The 20,007-nt window shown below is 36.4% G+C and overlaps 3 protein-coding genes across 3 annotated transcripts; 1 reads left to right on the forward strand and 2 right to left on the reverse strand.

Annotated features, from left to right (window-relative positions):
- Positions 1 to 2,091: 2,091 nt before the first annotated feature.
- LOC110770814 (uncharacterized) lies at positions 2,092 to 3,442 on the reverse strand. Its single transcript, XM_021975032.2, has 4 exons — positions 3,278 to 3,442; positions 3,133 to 3,177; positions 2,451 to 2,902; positions 2,092 to 2,292 (listed from the first exon to the last, which is right to left on the reverse strand). The coding sequence occupies exons 1-3, from the start codon at positions 3,401 to 3,403 to the stop codon at positions 2,459 to 2,461; spliced, it is 615 nt and encodes a 204-aa protein (XP_021830724.1). The 5' UTR covers positions 3,404 to 3,442; the 3' UTR covers positions 2,092 to 2,292; positions 2,451 to 2,458.
- Positions 3,443 to 10,547: 7,105 nt separating this feature from the next.
- Positions 10,548 to 11,171, forward strand: LOC110770810 (uncharacterized). Its single transcript, XM_021975025.2, has one exon. The coding sequence runs from the start codon at positions 10,562 to 10,564 to the stop codon at positions 10,961 to 10,963; it is 402 nt and encodes a 133-aa protein (XP_021830717.1). The 5' UTR covers positions 10,548 to 10,561; the 3' UTR covers positions 10,964 to 11,171.
- A 3,880-nt stretch (positions 11,172 to 15,051) lies between these two features.
- LOC110770813 (inactive TPR repeat-containing thioredoxin TTL3-like) lies at positions 15,052 to 19,422 on the reverse strand. Its single transcript, XM_021975030.2, has 7 exons — positions 18,125 to 19,422; positions 17,161 to 17,356; positions 16,888 to 17,072; positions 16,473 to 16,806; positions 16,162 to 16,366; positions 15,976 to 16,082; positions 15,052 to 15,689 (listed from the first exon to the last, which is right to left on the reverse strand). The coding sequence occupies exons 1-7, from the start codon at positions 19,132 to 19,134 to the stop codon at positions 15,537 to 15,539; spliced, it is 2,190 nt and encodes a 729-aa protein (XP_021830722.1). The 5' UTR covers positions 19,135 to 19,422; the 3' UTR covers positions 15,052 to 15,536.
- Positions 19,423 to 20,007: the final 585 nt, after the last annotated feature.

Raw genomic sequence — 20,007 nt, forward strand, 5'->3', positions numbered from 1 at the left:
CCGCACAGGGCCCCCAAAATTTAAGGGCCCCAAATTTTTCCGAGTCAACGCATTCAATTAATTAAAACATGAAAATAAAAATGAAATATTAAATATCACTCCACAACGCCACATGCATGGCCCCAAAACCAAAACCAAAACCAAAATTGAATTGAATATTAATTATCAACAACTTCCACGACTTAGAGAGTAGAGACCCTAATTTAATTCGTTTTCCTCTTCTCATTATAATATTCTTTTCTCTTTCGGTAAGTCTCTCTCTCTCCTCCATCAAAATAAATCATTTTCTCTTCAGTACTAGTGTACCACCCTCTTTCATCAAATTTTGGATTGTAAAAACCCAAGCTTTAGCCCTTTCCCCAAAATCACAATTCTTTTCTCCCTCCCTCATTCACATGAGAATTCACCGAGCATTGAAATTGGAAAATCAATTTATCAGCTATGTTATTTGGAAGAGTGACTAAATAAATTTTTCTGGAAAGCTCTTTTCAAAGGTGTTCTTCCCGTGTCGGAAAATTTTGTTTCTATATGGATTTTTTTCTCCTACTTGTATATGTAGGGCCTCGACATCCATATTTGCATAGGGCCTCCAAAATCAATGGACCGGCTCTGCTCGTGGCGATCCAAAATTTGAGTTTGCGTAAAAAGAAATAAGAAATTTAAAAAGTAGGAGAAGAAAGAAAAAGAGTCTTATCTTTCACATGAGGAAAGATGTGTAGAAAAAGAAAATTGAACACATTTTCAATTAAATCGTCAAACTATCACATGAGGAAAGATGTGTAGAAAAAGAAAATTGAACACATTTTCAATTAAATCGTCAAACTACCCAATTAACGTGTTTTGTTATTGAACATTGACTCAATTGGCAAAGACATCGTATAAATCCATTATGACTACACCAAATAAAATGAACAAGTACTTAAATTTTCTTAGGTGTTGAATATAGGGTGTAGAGTTTTTTCAAGTTTAGAAAAGGGTTGATCAAAGTCACAATTTTCCAAAGCTTCCAAACCCTAGACCATGAATGTGAATGCTTCTTAAAGCCGGGCATGCCGACTTGTCCCTTGCCTTTATTGGTGACATGAGCATGATCACATTTGATGATGGCGCCAAATCAATTATTAAAATAAAATAAAAAAACATAAGAGAAGCCAAATGGTGACATTTGGTTTTGGGATTTGGCTCCTTCCATCCCCGCCGAAAGTTTCTACTTTCGTAAACTTTGTCATTTTCCACAGTTGCTACCTCAAAATTTCAGTGAAAACAAAAGTCAATTGCCAACTCCCTCCTTCCTTGAAAACAAAATTCAAAACCCCAAACTTTAACCTTAAGAATACAAAGAAGAAGAAGAAAAAAACAACCCAAGATTCAAATATCCCTCCAACAAAAACATTATAAATACCTCACTCCTTCCCTGCTGCTGCCCCAACTCCCTCTCCAACTCAACCAATAACACCAAGTTTCTTGTTTGTGCCTCCTCAAAGTTTTTATTATTCATGGAGGAGGTCGTTGGTTGCCATGGCCACACCACCAACAAAGAGAACGTGATCCCTCCTTTCTCTGCAAGGGCAAAGCTCACCAACCCGGTTCCCCGAAACGGGTCATCTTCCAAGAAATGCGATAAGAAGATGAGATTAAGGAGGAAGCCTCTTGCTGATATAACCAATCTCTACATCTACAGCGACAACAATTCTGTTCAATCAAGCTTGGCTCATCTTCCCAGCCCAACTCTTTCTTTCTCTGTCTCTGCATCAAATTCTAAGAAAAGAAAATCAATTCTGGATGTAAATAGTACCGTTCAAGCCACCAAATCCAACTCCAAGTCACTACGGATGGGTTTCAGATAATTTTGATTTCTTATGTTTTGGGATTGATTTCTTGTGAATCTCTCACATATAATGTGTTTTGCTTTTGTATAAGAAATGCAAATTCTTGTAACTAAAAAGGGCAGATGTGTTTTTATCTATTGGTATCTATTTCTTTAGCCAAACAATAAGAAGAAATCTCTCCTCAACTATACCCAAAATTCATGCACTTATTTTTCCTTTCCAAATTTATATGCAGCCATGGTAAATATTAAGAAAAAAGAAGAAGATAAAAATCCCAATTTCATTATATTCCAGTCATCAAACAATACAATTAGATTATTATCAATTCGTCAACTACTTTCGAAACACAAATCTACCACTGCTTGAACTGAATGTACAGAAACACCCCTTGCCTTCTCCGAATATCACAGATCTACCACTGCGAGCACCAACCGCGTGTCAAACTCCCGCCAAGACGAAAATGCTTTCGGTGTTGCGAAACAAAAACAGAAACCCAAATTTCAGACACACAACGAAAAACAAAAAATACAAATAGATTCAAATTTTTATTTTCCAAAAATTAAAAACAATTAAAAAAAAAATGCACACACAAACAAAGCGTGAGTCGTGACTATTCATTACCTGTGACGTCAGCACGCTTCGTACGAAACGCAGGCCAAAGCAGTAGAATTGGCGCCACCGCCGCATCTCGGCGACCTCTTCCTCTTCTTCTCCTGCACCGACTCCTTCGCCGGATGAGTGGTATCAGAAGCTCCAGAGGACAAGGAAGCACCGTCCAGAGCGGAAACGACGCCGTAGGCTACCGAATTCAGGGGTAAGGGCGACGATTGCTGATGCTTGCTGTGCTTGGTGACGTCGTAGCAGGGGCTTGTAAGAGGAGGAGAGCAGTGGGCGTGTTTCGATGAGCTTAGGGTTTCGATGGAGGTGACGCAGCACTCTTTCCAGTTGAGCACGTCGAGGGCGGCGATGACTTCCTCCGGCGCAGTGACCGCAAACGGCAAGATGCCGTCTTTGAGCGTAGAGCGAGCCGGCTGGACCAGGGACATTGAGCTCACGGCGTCGCTCAGACGTTGCTAGAGAGTTGAAGAAATGGGAAAAGCAGAGGAAACTGTGATGGATTAGCGTTTTCGAGAAAGTGGGAGAAAAATCGAGGAAGATATAAGCAAATTTCAACGAAATAAGAAACAACAAACTGAGCTAGAGAAGAAATGGAAATCATCATGATATGTAATCGATGAACATTTCATCAATTTTTTTTTTCTCTGGAACCAAACAGAAGCTAAGAATGAATGAATTTTCTCACCTTGTTGACTCCGCGGATTTTCCTGTACCCGTGCATGCTGAGGATCTGCAAAACCGAAATTCCGAGATGAAGAAGAAATTAATATTCCATTTAAAAATCAAAGTAAAAGATGTAGCTAAATTAGATGAAGAAGAAGAAGAAGAACCTGATTGAGATCTGGTGCGGTGAGATGGAGGTCGGAGTGAGACTGAATGAGAAGAAGGTAATCTTCCAGAGACATCTTGTGGTTGGGGCCTCTCGTTTTCACTTTGCTCACACTCACCATCGCCATTTTCGCTCTGCTTTCTCTTTTGCGTTTATCTCTTCTCTTTTAATTTTATCACCTACTAAGTTTAAACATGCGCCCCACTTCATCGAATTTTTTTTTTTTTTTTTTTTCTGTTCTTTTCCTTTTTTCTTCTTTTTCTTTTTCTTTTTCTTTTTTTAAGATGAGCTGTGAAATATGATTATTAGTGTAGCAATTTTCTGAAATAATTCTCAGTAAACTATGTGAGCACAAATCCACTTGAAAAAGACCTAACTTTTATCAGTCGCTTTTTTGAATTTCTTTTCAAGTTGAATACGACCAATTTTGGTTCGTTATAAATTTTTTTAGGCCCAATTTTGAAGTTTTTTTAATTAAAAAAATGGAAGAGTAACTTCGTTAATTATTTATTTATTTTGTTAAGAATAACTTTATTAGATAACCTTCAACAGTACAACTAATATATCAACATTATATTTAAAGCATCAAGCGCAAAATGTCAACAAATCTAACCTGCTAAAATTGGCAAAACACAAAATTAAAAAGGGCAAAATCCATACCGACAACCATTAGCCCATACCACTAGAATTAAACACAATCTCAATCAAAACACACAAAATCCTAAATAGTGAAAATCCTAAAACAACACATGAGCATAAATGACCAATATCGCCACCACCCGCATAAGCACCATCGTCAAACCTACCACCACATCTAGCCTTTAAGCAAATGCAAAACATGTGACAAATTGGGGAAAACATGGTTTCCAACGATCTAATTTGTCACACCCCAAATTTTATTTTTATTTTTATTTTTATTTTTATTGGAAGTGTGAGGTAAATGAAAACTAAAACTACAAATCTAAATAGCAAGAAACATGAGAACTGAACGTAAACTTCTATTTAAACCAAAGTAATTTACATTGTAATTTTACAATCAAAATAACAGGAAAGTACAGACTTTTAACAAAGCATCCAAAACTATCCACAACTCGTTCTTCTTGTTTCCACGTCACAAACTAAACTTTAGATTCAAAACCTACAATAGATTCAATAAGGGGTGAGCATTACATGCTCAGTAAGGGGTCCTATGTCTTATGTGATTAGTGAGATTTTTAATGTACAATTTATGCAATGCATGAATGAACTTCAATCCTACCTAACCCGTTAATTTATATAATAGGGCAAGCAAATCTGTATGTCCCATACCATGCATTTTACCACTGTGATTCCAAATGCCTCATTATATAAACTAACACCCATCTCAGTTATCCCATAATTCCCCTTTTGCTAGTCATCTTGTCTACACCATTGATCTCCAAGCCCAAATCACCCAATCGACAATTACACCGCCGATTTCCTAGTTTACTCTGCACACGGGCTCGCCTGAACTTGGTCCCTACAATGGTCAGACTCAACTACACAAAAGATCCTTCCCATTACCCTCTTTTCCATAATTTCTTTTATCAACCCAAAAATTCCAAACACCACTGACAACATATGAACATGTCAATATTAATCAAATTATAATGATAATTGACAACATGTAAACATCCAATATCAAGGATAATAATCAAATAATATTACCAAGCATAATATAGTGTTCACAATATTTAATTAAATTAATATGTGTAAAGCTTCCCCAAGAAAAACCCCTACCTCAAATCCAAAGCTATTGTATAACTCTCAGTTGTAAGTCCAAAACACCTCGAGTTCCTTCAACGAATTTCTTGTTCTATACTTTCTAATATTTTCCTCTTCTTTCCTCTCTCTATCGCTTTTTGTCATGCACTACCATCCATGCTATTTAAAACAAGTTGAGGTAATGGTTCCTATTTATAATAGCAAAAGGCAACTTATGGTTTTTGATTGGTGGAATGTAGGTTTGGTGATATGCTTGACTTCCTAGATTATCCACTTTTCTCCTAATGCCAACAGCTCATGCTTTAACAAAAGCTTAGTCATCTAGGTATACACTTGGGAAGAAACTAAAGTGGTAAGTTTCCTTTATGTAAATATCTTTGTACGTGGCATCCCTTAAATCAAGTATTATTCCTAATAATTTATCATGAAGGTAACAACTATATGTTCAGGTATATATATGGAAATCAAATGTTTTGCTTATAAGTTAAAATTACGTTTAAAATTGATTATACATTTATATGGGTTATATATATAATACAGAACTTCACATAATTGCACATAATAGCAAACAAATATGCAAATCGAACAATCATGACAAAAAAACAATTGGGTAGATTGCAATAAACCGCATTTGAAGGTAGAAATAAATTTAGAGAAAATGAGAAATTTTAAAGAGAAGATTTTGGTAGAAGTATTTGATTGAGGTATTGGCCCAAAAGAGTTTATGGAGAATTTCGATCTAAACATGGTTTAGAAGAAATCACCACAAGGGGCTTATTATTCAAAATAGCTCGGAGACTTATTTACTAACCCAAAAGAAGAAGGGAAGAAAAGAGGATAGGGAGGAGGGGTTGTGACGCTTATTATTCAAAATAGCTCAGAGGCTTATGTTGCACTTCTAACTTCTGATTAAGTGATTGATCTGTCAAGCAAGGAACCTCCTCTTGGCTTAAGTTCTTTCACTTCCTCGGGCTCGAGGATGGTTAGGCTTCATATGGATGTTTTTGTGATTTTTAGGTTTTTAAGTGAAAATGATGCAATCAAATTAAATGTGCGTTTAAACGTAAAGACAAGAATTAAAGTGCGATAAAATAAATCAAAGCGATAAATAAAGCAAGAACGAAATAAAAGCGATAAGAACGATAAACTAAATTAAACTTGAAATTAAACTTAATGAAAATGCGATAACAGTGAAAAGTAAAGCAATGGAAATTGTTTATGCCCAAATTTGGTGCGCCTGGTCTAGAGATAAGAACCAACATCATTTTGGGCTGCTAATCTGGACCTACAAATGACGCCCTCAGCCCATCAAACGCGCCCAGCCCATTAAACAAAATAAACAGTCCAAAGCAATATCACTTGGCCCAAAGGAACAAATGGGCCGTCTCAAGAAGAAACTTGGGCCTCGAAAGAAACCAAAACAGGTTTGAGCCAAAGGAACAAATGGGCTTGGCAACTTTTAAAAAGAGAAAAACCCACAAAAGGAACAGACCCATGTGACCCCTGACTTGGAAAAGTCAATAACTTCGGCTGAAATTAAAGATTGAGCAGGGGCAGGTATAAAGAAGGATGTCTCTGAAAAAACTCTGTTGCCAGGAGATCAAACTCCGTTTTAATTATTTAAAAGATAGTTTCCTATTTCAGAGAAGACACCATTCTCAAGAGATAAGCAGACTCAGCCTCTGTGAAAAGAAGATAAGCGGGAAACAGGGAACTGTTCAAAAACTGAGAACTTACCATCTCAAAACTTCAGACTCTTGCAAAAGCAGTTGAAAAAGAAGAAGAGCATGGCACCCCATCAAAATACAGAAAAATGGTCACTTCAGGAACTGATCATTGAGTATTTGCTTGCCAAAAATGGATAGAACCCCCTTCTTTCTCTTTAAAAAAAATTAAAGATCTTTTGAGATTATTTGCCGCCCAATATTAAAAGAATCAAAACTCCCACTCAAGAACATTTCTTATATATATGAGAGAGGGTGAACAGAGCAAGAGGCAATCAACACAACCAAAAACTCAGTCAAAAGACAAACACTCAAAATGATCACTTGATCACAAGAATTCCAAACAAAGTCCAACAGACCCAGAGTCTGAAGCATTTCAATATTCAAAAGCTTTTTCAACAAGCTTGCAGAATCATCCTACCTTTCCCAGCAAAGATAGTTAGAATACTGCTTCTGATTTGAATCCCAGTTTACAAATCAACAATAACGAGATTTCTCTCGTTACAAATTTGGTTCAGCAAAAGCCAAGACAAGTAGAGTTTGAGTTTTTCTCAAATACGAAAACCTCAACAAATTTATGGAGAGCCCTGACTAAGCAACACAGGTACCACAGTACACCTCCAGCTCACGTCCAGTCACTTCTGTCCCTTTCAGACCGGAGAAATCCCAGTTCTGCCCGTCCAAAAGCCTTCCATGGCTTAAAATGAATTAAAGCTCTGCCAAATTCAAACTTGGTATCGATTTGCAACTGAAGCCTAGCAGTTGAAGCTGTTAAGAGTCCAATCCAGCATAGACACATCCAGTCCAGCCCAGAACAGAGGCAACTACCCAGACAGAAATGGAAGCACAGCCCTCCTCTTATCTTTGCATAGTCAGTTTTTCCTTTTTGAGCCTTGTAAAGGGGAGTTCTGCCTGAAATTAGTTCAATCTGTTACCATCTACTCTGGCCAGAACTACTGGTTTTATATTGAGAAAAATCATAAAGTCCTTACTTGTCTAAGGCATAGAAAAGAACTTACTTGGGAGATATTCCTCACCCAAATTCACAATCGTTTTGTTTAGAGTCAATAGCTTGGGGCGCAAGTTATCCTTACTCTCAAAGTCTGTTATGATTGAAAAATTGCTAACGGTGGCACGCTCAACACATAAAGAAAGTTAATTTATTGACCAAACCAAGGTCTTTGAATTAATGGGGAACTTTACCCTACCATCACAGGAAACAAATCAAAACGGGTGAACAGAAATAAACTTGAATTTAAAAGACAACATAATGTAAATTAAACAAGAACTTACACTAGGAAAATGAAGAACTTGTTACACTAGGTGCTTGTAAAATCCTAAGTGTAGGAGAAGTTAGGCCATAGGATTGTCAACTAGGCATCAACAATACGCAAAGATGACTAGTCTCAAGTCATTTGTGTAGAAACACTATGACAAGTGTATGTGTGTTCACTAAAGAGTAAATTCACTCAACATGATCAACCGAGGAATCTTGTATCAAAGTTTTACCTACATTTCAAACAAAATCTCCATGGTTGCAATAATGTAAATTAGTCCTCGACCTAATGCATCACAGTTGTCTCATGGAAGCGTTGTGAGCCTTTAATCATACTAAAGCATTGTGTTCCTCGAGGCATGACCATAAGGTATGGTGGGGGTTCGTGATCAATTCATGGAGGCAAGTGAGTGTACAACAAGGAATGTCTACTTTAAGTAAAGAGAGAGAATACTTTGACGATATGATTCGGGAGTCTTCGGCTGAAACACTAGGTATGATTGAGAATAGTAATTCCAATCAAGGTCTAAAATATCTAGGGTTTCATAAATATGGGGGGTCTAAAAACACGGAAAATCATTTAAAGATTGGGTCTCGAATTTTTTCCATGAGCAGCTCGATTCCACCCCAAAAGACATGGGATATGAAGGGTAGGGAAATGGTTGATTTTGTGTATAACAAAGTCATCAGTAGTGTGGTGGATAAGGCGTTGGAGTGGCACGAGTTCGAATCCCCATGTACGCGTATAAGCCTTTTCATTATTTTTTCTATTCCATGTCCATATTGCGATATATTGACCAAATGTTGATGATAATTAAAGGATATTATCAGCACCGAAATTTCCCCGAAATTATTGATATTTATACAATAAGTACACATATATGTTAAAAAATATCCTTCTCCCCAAAAATGATAATATCTTCGATATTTTGTCGATATTATCGATATTTTAGTCCTTGATTTCAATCGTACTTGTATGAGTCATATAAGCTTGGATTTCACATTAGGGGCTTAACATGTTTTCCGTGCGCTAATGATGTGATTAAGAGCATTGGGTTAGAGAAAGACCATATTACATTATAATTCCAATTGAATAGGTTCTCCACCTCATTCTATATTGGCTTAGGTAACCGTGAAATGTTGGTAGACGTCACTCATAGTTTGTGGAAGCCTTGAGGACATGCCATAACTAGATCCTCATAATAAGGAGAATTAAAAAGGGTTTTAATTCACAATCGATTAAGGAATAGTCCAAATTGCCCACTACCCGTAAAGCCAAGCGATGGAAATTAATTAAATGATTATAAGCAGGTATTAATTAGTTATTAGAAATTAATTGATTAATTAAGGCTCGGATATTGTATTGAAAATTAGATTTGGTGTTCAATGTCAATTGGGCTTGTAAAATGAGTTGTAAATGAAAACTTAAGTGAAGAATCCCAAAAGGCCCAACAAGCAAGGAATTGAGTAAGGCAGAAGGAGATGATAACACAAAGAATCCCTAGCCTATAAATACATACCTTGAGTCATCTTAGGGTTTTAAAGTTTTGGGAATTGAGTGAGGCAAGTGAAGCACTCTCACTCTCACCTGACCATGGCCGGCCACACTAGGAGGTGTTGCTAGCACCTACACCTCTTTGTGTTCTCATCTCCTTCTCCATGTTTTCTTTTTTGTTGTATATGAAATTAGAGGCCAAGCACTTGTGTGGTTTTTTTGGGAGAATCTTTTGGTGAAGGCCCTCCATGGGTGATCAACCTAGAGCTAGCTTTGCTTAAGGTAGTGCTTCAAAGGTATAAAGGAACTTCTTATCTCTCTCTAGTAGTGTGTAGAAGACTCTAGGTGCTTCAATCCTTTAGGATTAAAGGTATGGGAAAAAGATTTGTTTTTGAACTCATGATTTTAATTTTTAAGCTTCTTCATAATAGTGATTATGTTCTTCATGTATGTTCAAATGATCTTTTATAAACACAAGGTTTCCTTTAGAGGAAATCAGAACATTCGAAAATGTCAACAAACCATGACATGAATTGTTGACCATTTGACATGACACATTTTCAATGAGTCTCTTTCATGCCATGTCAACAATTTTAAAGGATTTTACGACACACTTGACAATGGAGGGTAAAGTCAAAAGCCAAATATCAGTTAAAGGGTAATGTGGGTCACTTTGATTACCAAATGATAATGAGAGATTTAACAATACTTTCAAGGGGAACTAGAACAATTAAGTGTATATGTAATACAACTTAGTTAGACTATAAAGACAGTTTGTAAAAACAAAAATTAAAAAAACATAAAAAAAATTGTGTGATTGTGATTGCCTAGTGATGAACATTTAGTTAATATAGAGAAAACATGTGGGACGATATAGCAAAGTGAAACAATACTTGTGACGACTAAAACGAAGCACATACTTCGATTTCCACCATGTATCTAGTTTGTTTCCATTGTACTTGGTATTAGCTACATAAATGGATATAAGACTTCATCTTCCTTCCATTAACAAAATTAATTAACATAACCAGAAGCTAATCATTAAGCATGGCAGAGAAAGAAGGGGGCATAGTTAAGAAAGGCCACGAAGAAGGCTTGAAACTGGCAGTCTCTATTCTCCAAAAATTCGAACTCCCTCAAGGAGTTCTTCCCTTGGTCGGTGTGATCGAAGTCGGGTTCGTCGAAAGCACGGGGTACATGTGGATCGTGCAAGAGAAGAAGGTGGAGCACGAGTTCAAACTGATCAGCAAGCTTGTGAGCTATGACACTGAAATCACCGGCTACGTTGAGAAGAAGAGGATCAAGAAGCTCAAGGGTGTGAAGGCCAAGGAGCTGGTGCTGTGGCCTCCAGTCAGTGAGATCACAGTGGATGAGCCACCAACTGGGAAGATTCACTTCAAGAGCCTTGCTGGGATCACAAAGACCTTCCCTGTGGAGGCATTTGCTTAACTTGGGCGCCAGTGAGACATTTGCATGGTTATGCATGGGTTTTAATTACTTCTTGTTCAAGTCAATGGGCTTTTGATGTTTCTTCTTCTTTTTTCCTTTTTTTTTTTCTCTCTTTTTCTAAACAACTAAGAAGCAAGTGGGAATAAGATATTAAATGGAAGTAACTTATCTATGTTTATGTAATAATGTAGGGGATTTGGTGACATAAAGAATAACTTTATCTAAGGTTTTAGTATTGTTTAGTTAAGCTTTGCTTTTCTTTCTAAATTATTTTATCTATTAGTTATTTCTATTCAAAATTGTTGTTAATAAAATTTGAATTCAAGACCTATAATAAAATGAAAAACTTGATGACATTAGACCGAATAGCATTCATCGGTTGCTGTTAGTTCTAAAATCAGTCATTGATTGTGCCCAAACATGATGTATAGGAATTTCTACATCGCTAGTTTCCTTTGGTTTGGTTAAAAGAATTCAACTTTTCAATTAGTCATCGTTTTCTCACTCAGTTAGTATATAAAAAAGTTCATAAAAAAGTCTTCAATTAGGTCTAGACAACTAGAGTTAATAGAAAATCTATGTGAGAACGATACTCGTACTTGCAACTATACTATGCTATAATAAGATTACATAAATTAATCTATGTTTATGTAATCCGCGTTAATTTGCTTTTTAATTTTTATAATTGTGTTTTATTTTTTTGCTCAATTTTAAATTAATAGATTAATTTAGGCCAAACTAAACCTCGAGGTCTCGTTTGGTACACAGGACTGTCTTGGCATGGACTATGCTTAGGGACTGTCTTGGCTTGGCTTGGCTTGGTCTAAGTTGGATAACACTTATCCTGCGTTTGGTGTACGCTTGGACTAGGACTAGATTTTTTATTTTTTATTTCAAAACTATCTATGTATATGTATATATGTATAAATACATATATTATGTATGTGTACATATGTATTTTATAATATATGTGACATGTATGTGTATATACATGTATATATGTATATTCTAAATAATATAAACATATGTATATATATATATGTACACATACATGTATGTATATATATAATATACATATATATATATATGTATATACATGTATATATGTATATTACAATATATATAATACATATATAATGTATATGTGTATATATGTGTGTATATGTATACTATAATACATACATGGGTATAATATATATACACACACATATATATATATATATATATATATATATATATATTATAATATATAATATATAATATATATTACATATATACACGTATGCTATTATTATAATATTAATATGTATATGTGTATATGGGTATATTATAATAATAATATACATGTATATATGTATATGTATATTATATATATGTGTATGTATATATATACATATATACATATATGATATATTTATGTGTATATACATGTATATATGTACATTATAGTATATGTGTAAGTAAGTTTAATAATAATAATATATGTTATTAATTTTACAATATAATATATGCATTTTATACATTGGTGAGCATTAGGACTAGCTAATCCTCCATTTCCACATGGGATTAGTAGTCCCCTCCTAAGGAGGTGTTTTTGGTGGGCCCGGTATTAGCAATCCCATTTAAGACTAGGATTAGATAAAAAAAAACATGGTACTAAATTTAGTCCAAGCTAGTCCAAGCCAATCTGTGTACCAAACGAGCCCCGAAAGTTTCCGTAAGCGGGCCCGAGCTTTTTCCAGTTGGTCTTGATTTATAGCTCTCGCTTTCATTGCTGGAAAAGACATAATTACCCCTTCCAAACCCATTTCTCTCTCTACCTTTTAATGATGGAATGGTAAATTTGACTTGTGGTTATGCTATCCAAGTTAGATGTCGTATATTTGATTTGGATTTCGAAGGCATGATTGCAAGAAACCTAGAAAATCAGGTGAATCCCAAAATTTTCAACTTTATTACCAATAAATTTGATACTTTAAATCATGCTATGGCCCAAACACGTTTGGTAAGGAAGTAAAAAAGTATAATAATATTTGAAATTTTTTTTAAAATAAAAATAAAAATTAATTTAGATGCAAACAGGCCCATTTTCATTCGAAAGGGTGAAAGCTCAATATGCAGAGGGCCTATTTATAAAAATACCCAATCCTAGACATGTATTTATAAAAATATCCAAGCACTATTTAAATATAGAAACATATCCAAAATGGATTTTGGGTATGTGTGTAATGATGGGTTTTGGGTATGTTTATAAATGGGTTTTGAGTGTGTGTAATGATGAGTTTTGGGTATGTTTATAAAGTGTTTTGGGTGTTGGGTATTTTTATAATTTCAGCCCCCATTTTGGGTATTTTAGTGAAACTCCATTTTTATTTATTTATTTTGTAGCTGGGCTTCAAGGTTTTGGAGGCCCCTAATTTTAGGAGATTCTGTGCGTTCAACCAGTCCGCACATGCTATGGGCCGGCCTTGACCATAAACATGCTTATAAACTGGGCTAAGCCTCTCTGTACTCAATTCAATTTTTGGATTTTAACGTTCCCAAATTAAAATTTTAGCATTTGAGTGTTATTGATTCACTCATATTATAACATGTATTTATTTAGTAATATTATACCATAGGTTCATGAAATATCAAAACACTTAGAGCAAGTCCACCGATTGGACTTGCCATGGCAAAAGGCCCCCTAGGCCAAAGAAACCTACTCCAACGATCAAATTCAGCCCAGGCAGATGGTGGGCTCCACCAAAACTGGGCAAACTCGAAGGCATGAACAACCTAAGCTATTGTATGAGGGCGCCGACATTAGCAAAGAAAATAATTTTAAAAAAATCGACAAAAATTCTGAAAAATTACCAAAAAAATACATAATATTATTTTATACATAGCAATTTTATTATTATTAATCTCATTTATATAAATAAATTTAATCTCATATGAATAGTAATTGCCATTGAGTTGTCATGACAATAGGTGGAAAAGCAACAAAAAAAAAAGCTAAGGCAGATACCATTCACATAAACAGTAACCGCTCTTGCTCTTGCCCTTTGCTAGGGTCAAAGTGGTCTTAGATTTGTAACATCATGTAATACTTAAATGGATGACTTGTTCAGGATTTAGGGCATTGACAAGAAGACCATTTTGCGAAAGCCCTGCAGTGGTCATGACAGGCACGACCGTCCATTTCCTTTGGCGAAAATAATAATATTATATAATAATAACAATAATATTAATAATATTAAAAATAATAAAAATCCATGTCATAAAAAGTTACTAAAAAAGTTGAGTCAAATTAGGGGGTTTGGGCAGTATTTTCTTTCTCGAGGCAACTTAACAGTCAAATAAATAGCGCCCAATTTGAAAAATGTTTTTCTAAAAATCCAAAATCGGTCTCCAAGTGGACTATTTTCCAACCCCAAAATACCCTTTGGCTTTTGTACAGTGCCACATCAGCATTTAACGATTGATCATACGATCAATTTAACAGAAGGATGAAATTTGATGATGTTGAAAACATAAGAGTGTAAATTAATAAAATTGATATTTTGTGGTCCATATTGAGAACCACCCCAAACCTATAGGGTGGCTTTTGTCGTTAGCCCTAATTAGAAAATGTGATGACTCCAAACTTCTAAGCACTTTACTATTGATTATTTTTTTTCAGACAAGTTACACGTAATACTATGTTCAATCCAAGGATCGCTAACACAAGGGGAGGATCAAGGTCACTCTCTTTTTTGGAGGTCTTATAACAATAATGTAGCCAAAATTAGCTGTACGTACCTTTTTTCTATTTTTATTTTCTGGGTCTTCACAACAAAACCGCCCCCATAGAGTAGAACTAGGAACTACTCCAAAGGGAGATAACTACCACTAGACCAAAGGCTATTTAATTCCGTGGGGATTTCAAATTTGTGAAATAGGGAAAAGTAAAACGGCAAGTCTTTGAATTTAGTTACAGAATACCTAAAAATGAATTTGGGCAGATATTTAAATACGAGATGAATCTATAAATGCTGCTGGTCTCAAAACTGATACTGATACATTGACCCATCCATCCAAAATTGGAAAATCAAAAACCACTGTGAGAAGAAAAAGAAGGTAAATGTTTATATTTGAAAAAATGTGTATGTAACATGATCTTACACAATGCCACCTACCAGCCAACATCCCCCCCTGCTCCTCTCTTTCTCTCTCCAAAATACTCAACCAAAGAGACATAATAATTAACTATACACTTTTCTCAGCTCCTTTACTCAAAATCAGGAACATGGACACAATATGAGGCTGGCATTATGAAGCAAAAAACTTTAAAAGGACAACCAATGGAATCCAAAGGCATGGAATAATCTAGAGAGAAAATTAATAAAAATATATATATATGTATATAATTCCAAATGTGGACTAACAAGCTATTTCTCTCTGCAGGATTTCTCTGCCTTTAAATTCTGAAACAATTTAGTTGCTGATTATGTCACAGGTAAAAATGGTAATCCTAGTATGAAATGATTAATGGTAAATACTAGGAGAATTACCATAAAATATGAGGACAGACCAGAAATAGGCATGGCTGCTAGAAGCTGCAGGTTCTCACTGAGTCCTCTAAAAACTGATGGCTTGGACGGACCATCTCCTTAACCTTTTCTCCGTTCTTGTAAATTTTAAATGTTGGAATGGTTCTTATGCTCTCAGCTTTCGCTATTGATAAGCTCTCCTCCACATCCACCTTCAACCAAACAACAAAGTGTGTAAATGTCAATCCTCGAAAATAGATACTGATGATGCTATTATGAGCACTATGAATCCTGGTTATTCAAACGCGATTTGAAAACAACACAAAAAAATTGGACTCATATCATAAGGGGAAATAAAAGGCAGAGAAACCTACTATCTTATGAGATGTACAATGAATTAATGTAAGAATGGAATAAATCTGATCTGAAATGGTAGGAGCACAGTGGAATGATCTCTTTAACATGAGGTGAATATAGACCAATGAAAAAATTACCTACCTTAAAAAAATTAACATATGGATATCGAACACAAAGCATATTTATGAATGGGGATATTTCTTCACATTTCTCATTGGATTCAACTTTGAAATGAACAACGGAAACACCTGAAACGTCAAATCTTCAGTTAGACACGATACTTGGAATTGATTGAATTATTAGGCAATTAAAATGGATCAAGCTCACCAGGTGATGATATTGCAGCTTTAAACTTATCCAAACTAGAAACTTCTTCCACTTCACTACCAAACTTCACATTATGAAGTTCCTCTCCATGAGACTTCTTCAACGCAACTTGTGCCCGGTGAAGAGATTCAGCAACCTCACTGTCTCCAGGAAGGTCCCTCCTCAAGACCTCATAATCTCTTACTGCCTCTGCCCATCGATCAAGCTATAAAATTCACGAGAAAAGACACCAAAAATCACATATAAATCAACAAAAAAAGAATTCAAAGAATGGAATGCCCATCCACATTCCCATATGAAGAACAATTTACCTTTGCATTAGAAACAGCCCTTCGAAGAAGGGCTTTGGTGTAATTAGGTTGAATCTTGAGGGCTTGATTGCAGTCTTCAACAGACTGTTCCCATTGTCCGAGCTTAGACCGGCAAACTGCTCTATTGCAATAGAGAACAGAGTTGGAGCTATCATATTTGAGGCCCTCTCCATAAGCAGAGCAGGCTTCAGCAAATCTTCCCGAGCTAAAAAGATCGTTGCCCTGGGAACGAGCATTTGCAACCTTCTTCACTTTATTTGATACCCTCATAACTTCAACATTACTGCAGTCAATCAGTCCAGCCTTCTCTGCTGCTACTACTGCATTCTCAAACCTGCAAAAAATCTACTACCTTTTTAACTCACTCTAAAAGCCCTAGCTGCCAAAAATTTTAAGTTTCCACTTCAGTGCTTACCTTCCCAATGCCATCTCAACCTGGGCTCTCACATACAGTACATAAGCTTCAATAAGGATACCAAAGAATTTGTATGGCAAGCAAGAAGAAGGGTAATTTTCAAATTTTGGTATATTTGTTAAGCTGGATTCGGCATCTTCGAGTTGATGGAGCTTCAATAGAGCTTCTGCTTTACAAGCCACTAGCTGTAATTTTATTCTAATTAGTTAAAGCGATTTGAAAATTTTGGTTCTATGTCAATTTGAAAAAGTGAGACTTCAAGCTAGGTTCTACCTGAGGAGAGGACTCCGCTCCAGTTGCTATGGCAGCCTCAGATTCCCTAAGCACACTTTTCCAATCGCCAAGCTTACGGGCATCCTCACATTGTTTCAGATGTTTCTCCAGTGACTTCAGCTTCTGTAACTCAGACTGATCCGGCTGTTGGCCAGGAATACAGAGGTGACGGTAGGATTTTTCAACTTGCCCAAAACTGCAAAGTGTCCAAGTTATTAACTGAGATGACACTGAATAAATTTGAATAGTTCAGAGTAACATGCAACATAGAGAACGGATCAAAACATAAACATAAACTGGGGAAAACTTAAAATAATTCTAGAAGCAAATGGTGGGCTACAACTAAGAACTATGCAATTAAATTACCCATGAATTTGCATCCATGGAGGGTATAACCTTTGTACTTTTCAGACTAAAACTGAAAAGAAAAAACTGAAAAAACAGTTCAATTACAAGCAGCAAGCTCTGCAATGGAAACAAAATCCAAAGGAATCGACAATCTAGAATACCAAGGATGAGGCAACAGAATATTACATATCTGAACTCATAAGGACAGGGAAACAGAAAGAACCCAACAGAGAAAAATGATATCTCAGAAAGTAACCCCCTAATTGGCTGTTCTAAAAACCACTCAGACTGCCAGCAACAGAGAACAATGATATGAAAAATTATCCTTTGACAATACAAATAATATTAAACTGAAGCAAAAGCTGGAAGTGCCTAAACCAATGTCGCATAGAGACAACCCACATCAGATGCACCAACACCAATCAGAAACACAACTTACGCACAAAGCACATGGAAACTAAACAGACCAATCACATTCACCCAAAGAGAACCAGCAACGTAAACTCATTAAATTTCCTAGAAAACACAATCATACAAACAACAAAGAAACAAAACCAATAACAAATAAAAAGCACATTTTTGACTGATGAAGTCTCAAGTTTTCAACAGTTCTCACCGAAGATACAGAGAACCCAACCGTTGATGCGCCCTGCCATAACCAGGGTCCAACCTGACAGCCTCCTCACACTCCCTCGCGGCCTCCAGCAGCCTCCCGAGCGCCGTCAATGCCGCCGCCCGGTTACTCCGGTAGGCGGCGTTTTCCGGAGACAAGGATATAGCACGATCATACAATGCCAATGCCTCACCAAAATGGCCTCTTCTGTAAAGCTCATTGCCAGCCTTCTTCACCTCCTCTGGATCAGAGTTCCCCATTGCCCTTTTCCCCATCACAGACTCTCCACCAAACTGTACATTAGCATTACTCCCACCACTTGTATTAACATTTGAATCTAATTTCACACCTCCACCTCTCACTATGCTGCCATGACCATAGTTCCCGCACCCAGACCCCAAAACATCAGTCTTGTTGCTTGCTCTGCAGGCCAATCCAGATTTTACGATTTTCCCAGATGGGCATATATTGCCGCTTGGAAACACAGTGGTCGTTGAGGCAATTGAAGTAGAAGATGATGAAGAAGTTGCTGTATTAGTACTCGCATTAGTGCTGATACAGGTATTGACGCTTCCACCGGAGTAGATCAATGGCGGTCCAGCAGAAACCGATCTCCGGTGAGCTGGCTTCCAATTACGCGGCGTCGTACCGGATCGGACCGTCTCGGAGGCTCTCGGGCTTGTTTCGGATGAGACCGAGAGCTCGCCGGAGTGGTTGTTGGATTTGGAATCCGATCTTTTGCCCAACTGGGCATTGCTGGTTTTGCTCGAAACTGAGCCAGAAGAAGTACCTGAACTACCGCTTGAAGTGGTTGCTGCTACAACACCGCCATTGCCACCATTGACAGAGCTCCGCGTCATCAATGGCGAAACCGGTGAACCCAGATCGAGTTCTTTGAAATCGGGCTTGTTCTTATTGTTGGTGTCGCTGTTGTAACTCATTGAGTCACGGAAGCGACTCGTGAGAGAATCAAAGCCCATTTCTTGCATTGATTTGCCAGTAGTGTGGGGCATTTTCTTCACCGCCTCAGCTTCCCAGAAACACACAGAAAAATACAGAGTTTGTTAATTTCAAGCTTTCTCTGTTGCTTCAATGCTCTTTGTTAGAAGAAAGAGCAGAGCAGAGCAGAGCAGAGAGAAGGAAGAGAGTGAAACCCAAATGTAGAGAAGTTGAGTTCAGGTGGTGGTAGTGAGGTGAGGAAGAGGAGGAAATGGAAGACATAAAAGAAAGAAAGAAAGAAAGAAGGAAGAAAGGAAAGAGAGAAAGAAGGGATGGGGATCCCGTGATGTTAAAAGGAGCAAGCAAAGAATGACTGAATGAGAGAAATTTTCCCTTTTTTCAAGAAAAAATAAAAAATAAAAAATAGATTTTTTAATTCTTTTTCCCCTATTTCTGGTGACTTTGTATGGGCTGGTAGCTATTTATTTGCTTCTATTGGATTAGAAATTTTTTGATACAAGCGACATTGGGAGAGCCGGGAATCGAACTTACGACTCAATGCATGATAAACACTCTTAATTACTTACAAATTCCTTGTCTATCGGATTAAAAATTAGATTAGGTCTATTTGATAAAAACAAATTAAAAATGTATTAGACTAAGATTATAATTGGATTAGACTATTTTTTTATCTTTACTATCGTTGTCCGAATTGTCTCTACCGCTACCTGCCTGCCTGTTTCTCACTATTTTGGTTTTTTTATTATTTCTTTTTACTTTTACTCTATTTATTTAAACATTTATGGTCACCTTTGAGACTTTATTATTCTGATTATCTGCTTGACTCAATCTTTTTATCCATCCGCGTGACATTGATAAAATATATATCTTCTTTGTTTGGTCAGATCGGAGTTAAAAATATATATATATAGTTCAACCCCCCCCTT

This window comes from Prunus avium, chromosome 3 (assembly GCF_965620075.1).
Source record: "Prunus avium chromosome 3, drPruAviu1.hap1.1, whole genome shotgun sequence".
Lineage (NCBI taxonomy): Eukaryota > Viridiplantae > Streptophyta > Magnoliopsida > Rosales > Rosaceae > Prunus > Prunus avium.

Bases quoted from the DNA above. Each gene is read 5' to 3' on its own strand.
- LOC110770810 (XM_021975025.2), top strand. From the start codon at position 10,562: ATGGCAGAGAAAGAAGGGGGCATAGTTAAGAAAGGCCACGAAGAAGGC.
- LOC110770813 (XM_021975030.2), bottom strand. From the start codon at position 19,134: ATGCCCCACACTACTGGCAAATCAATGCAAGAAATGGGCTTTGATTCT. The intron at 16,367-16,472 runs GTAAATTGTTCT...TGAATTTTATAG, and splicing joins GGGCTGTTTCTAATGCAAAG to CTTGATCGATGGGCAGAGGC. The intron at 16,083-16,161 runs GTGAGCTTGATC...TTGACGTTTCAG, and splicing joins AGCTGCAATATCATCACCTG to GTGTTTCCGTTGTTCATTTC.
- LOC110770814 (XM_021975032.2), bottom strand. From the start codon at position 3,403: ATGGCGATGGTGAGTGTGAGCAAAGTGAAAACGAGAGGCCCCAACCAC. The intron at 3,178-3,277 runs GTTCTTCTTCTT...TCGGTTTTGCAG, and splicing joins CCGCACCAGATCTCAATCAG to ATCCTCAGCATGCACGGGTA. The intron at 2,903-3,132 runs GTGAGAAAATTC...TCAACTCTCTAG, and splicing joins AAATCCGCGGAGTCAACAAG to CAACGTCTGAGCGACGCCGT.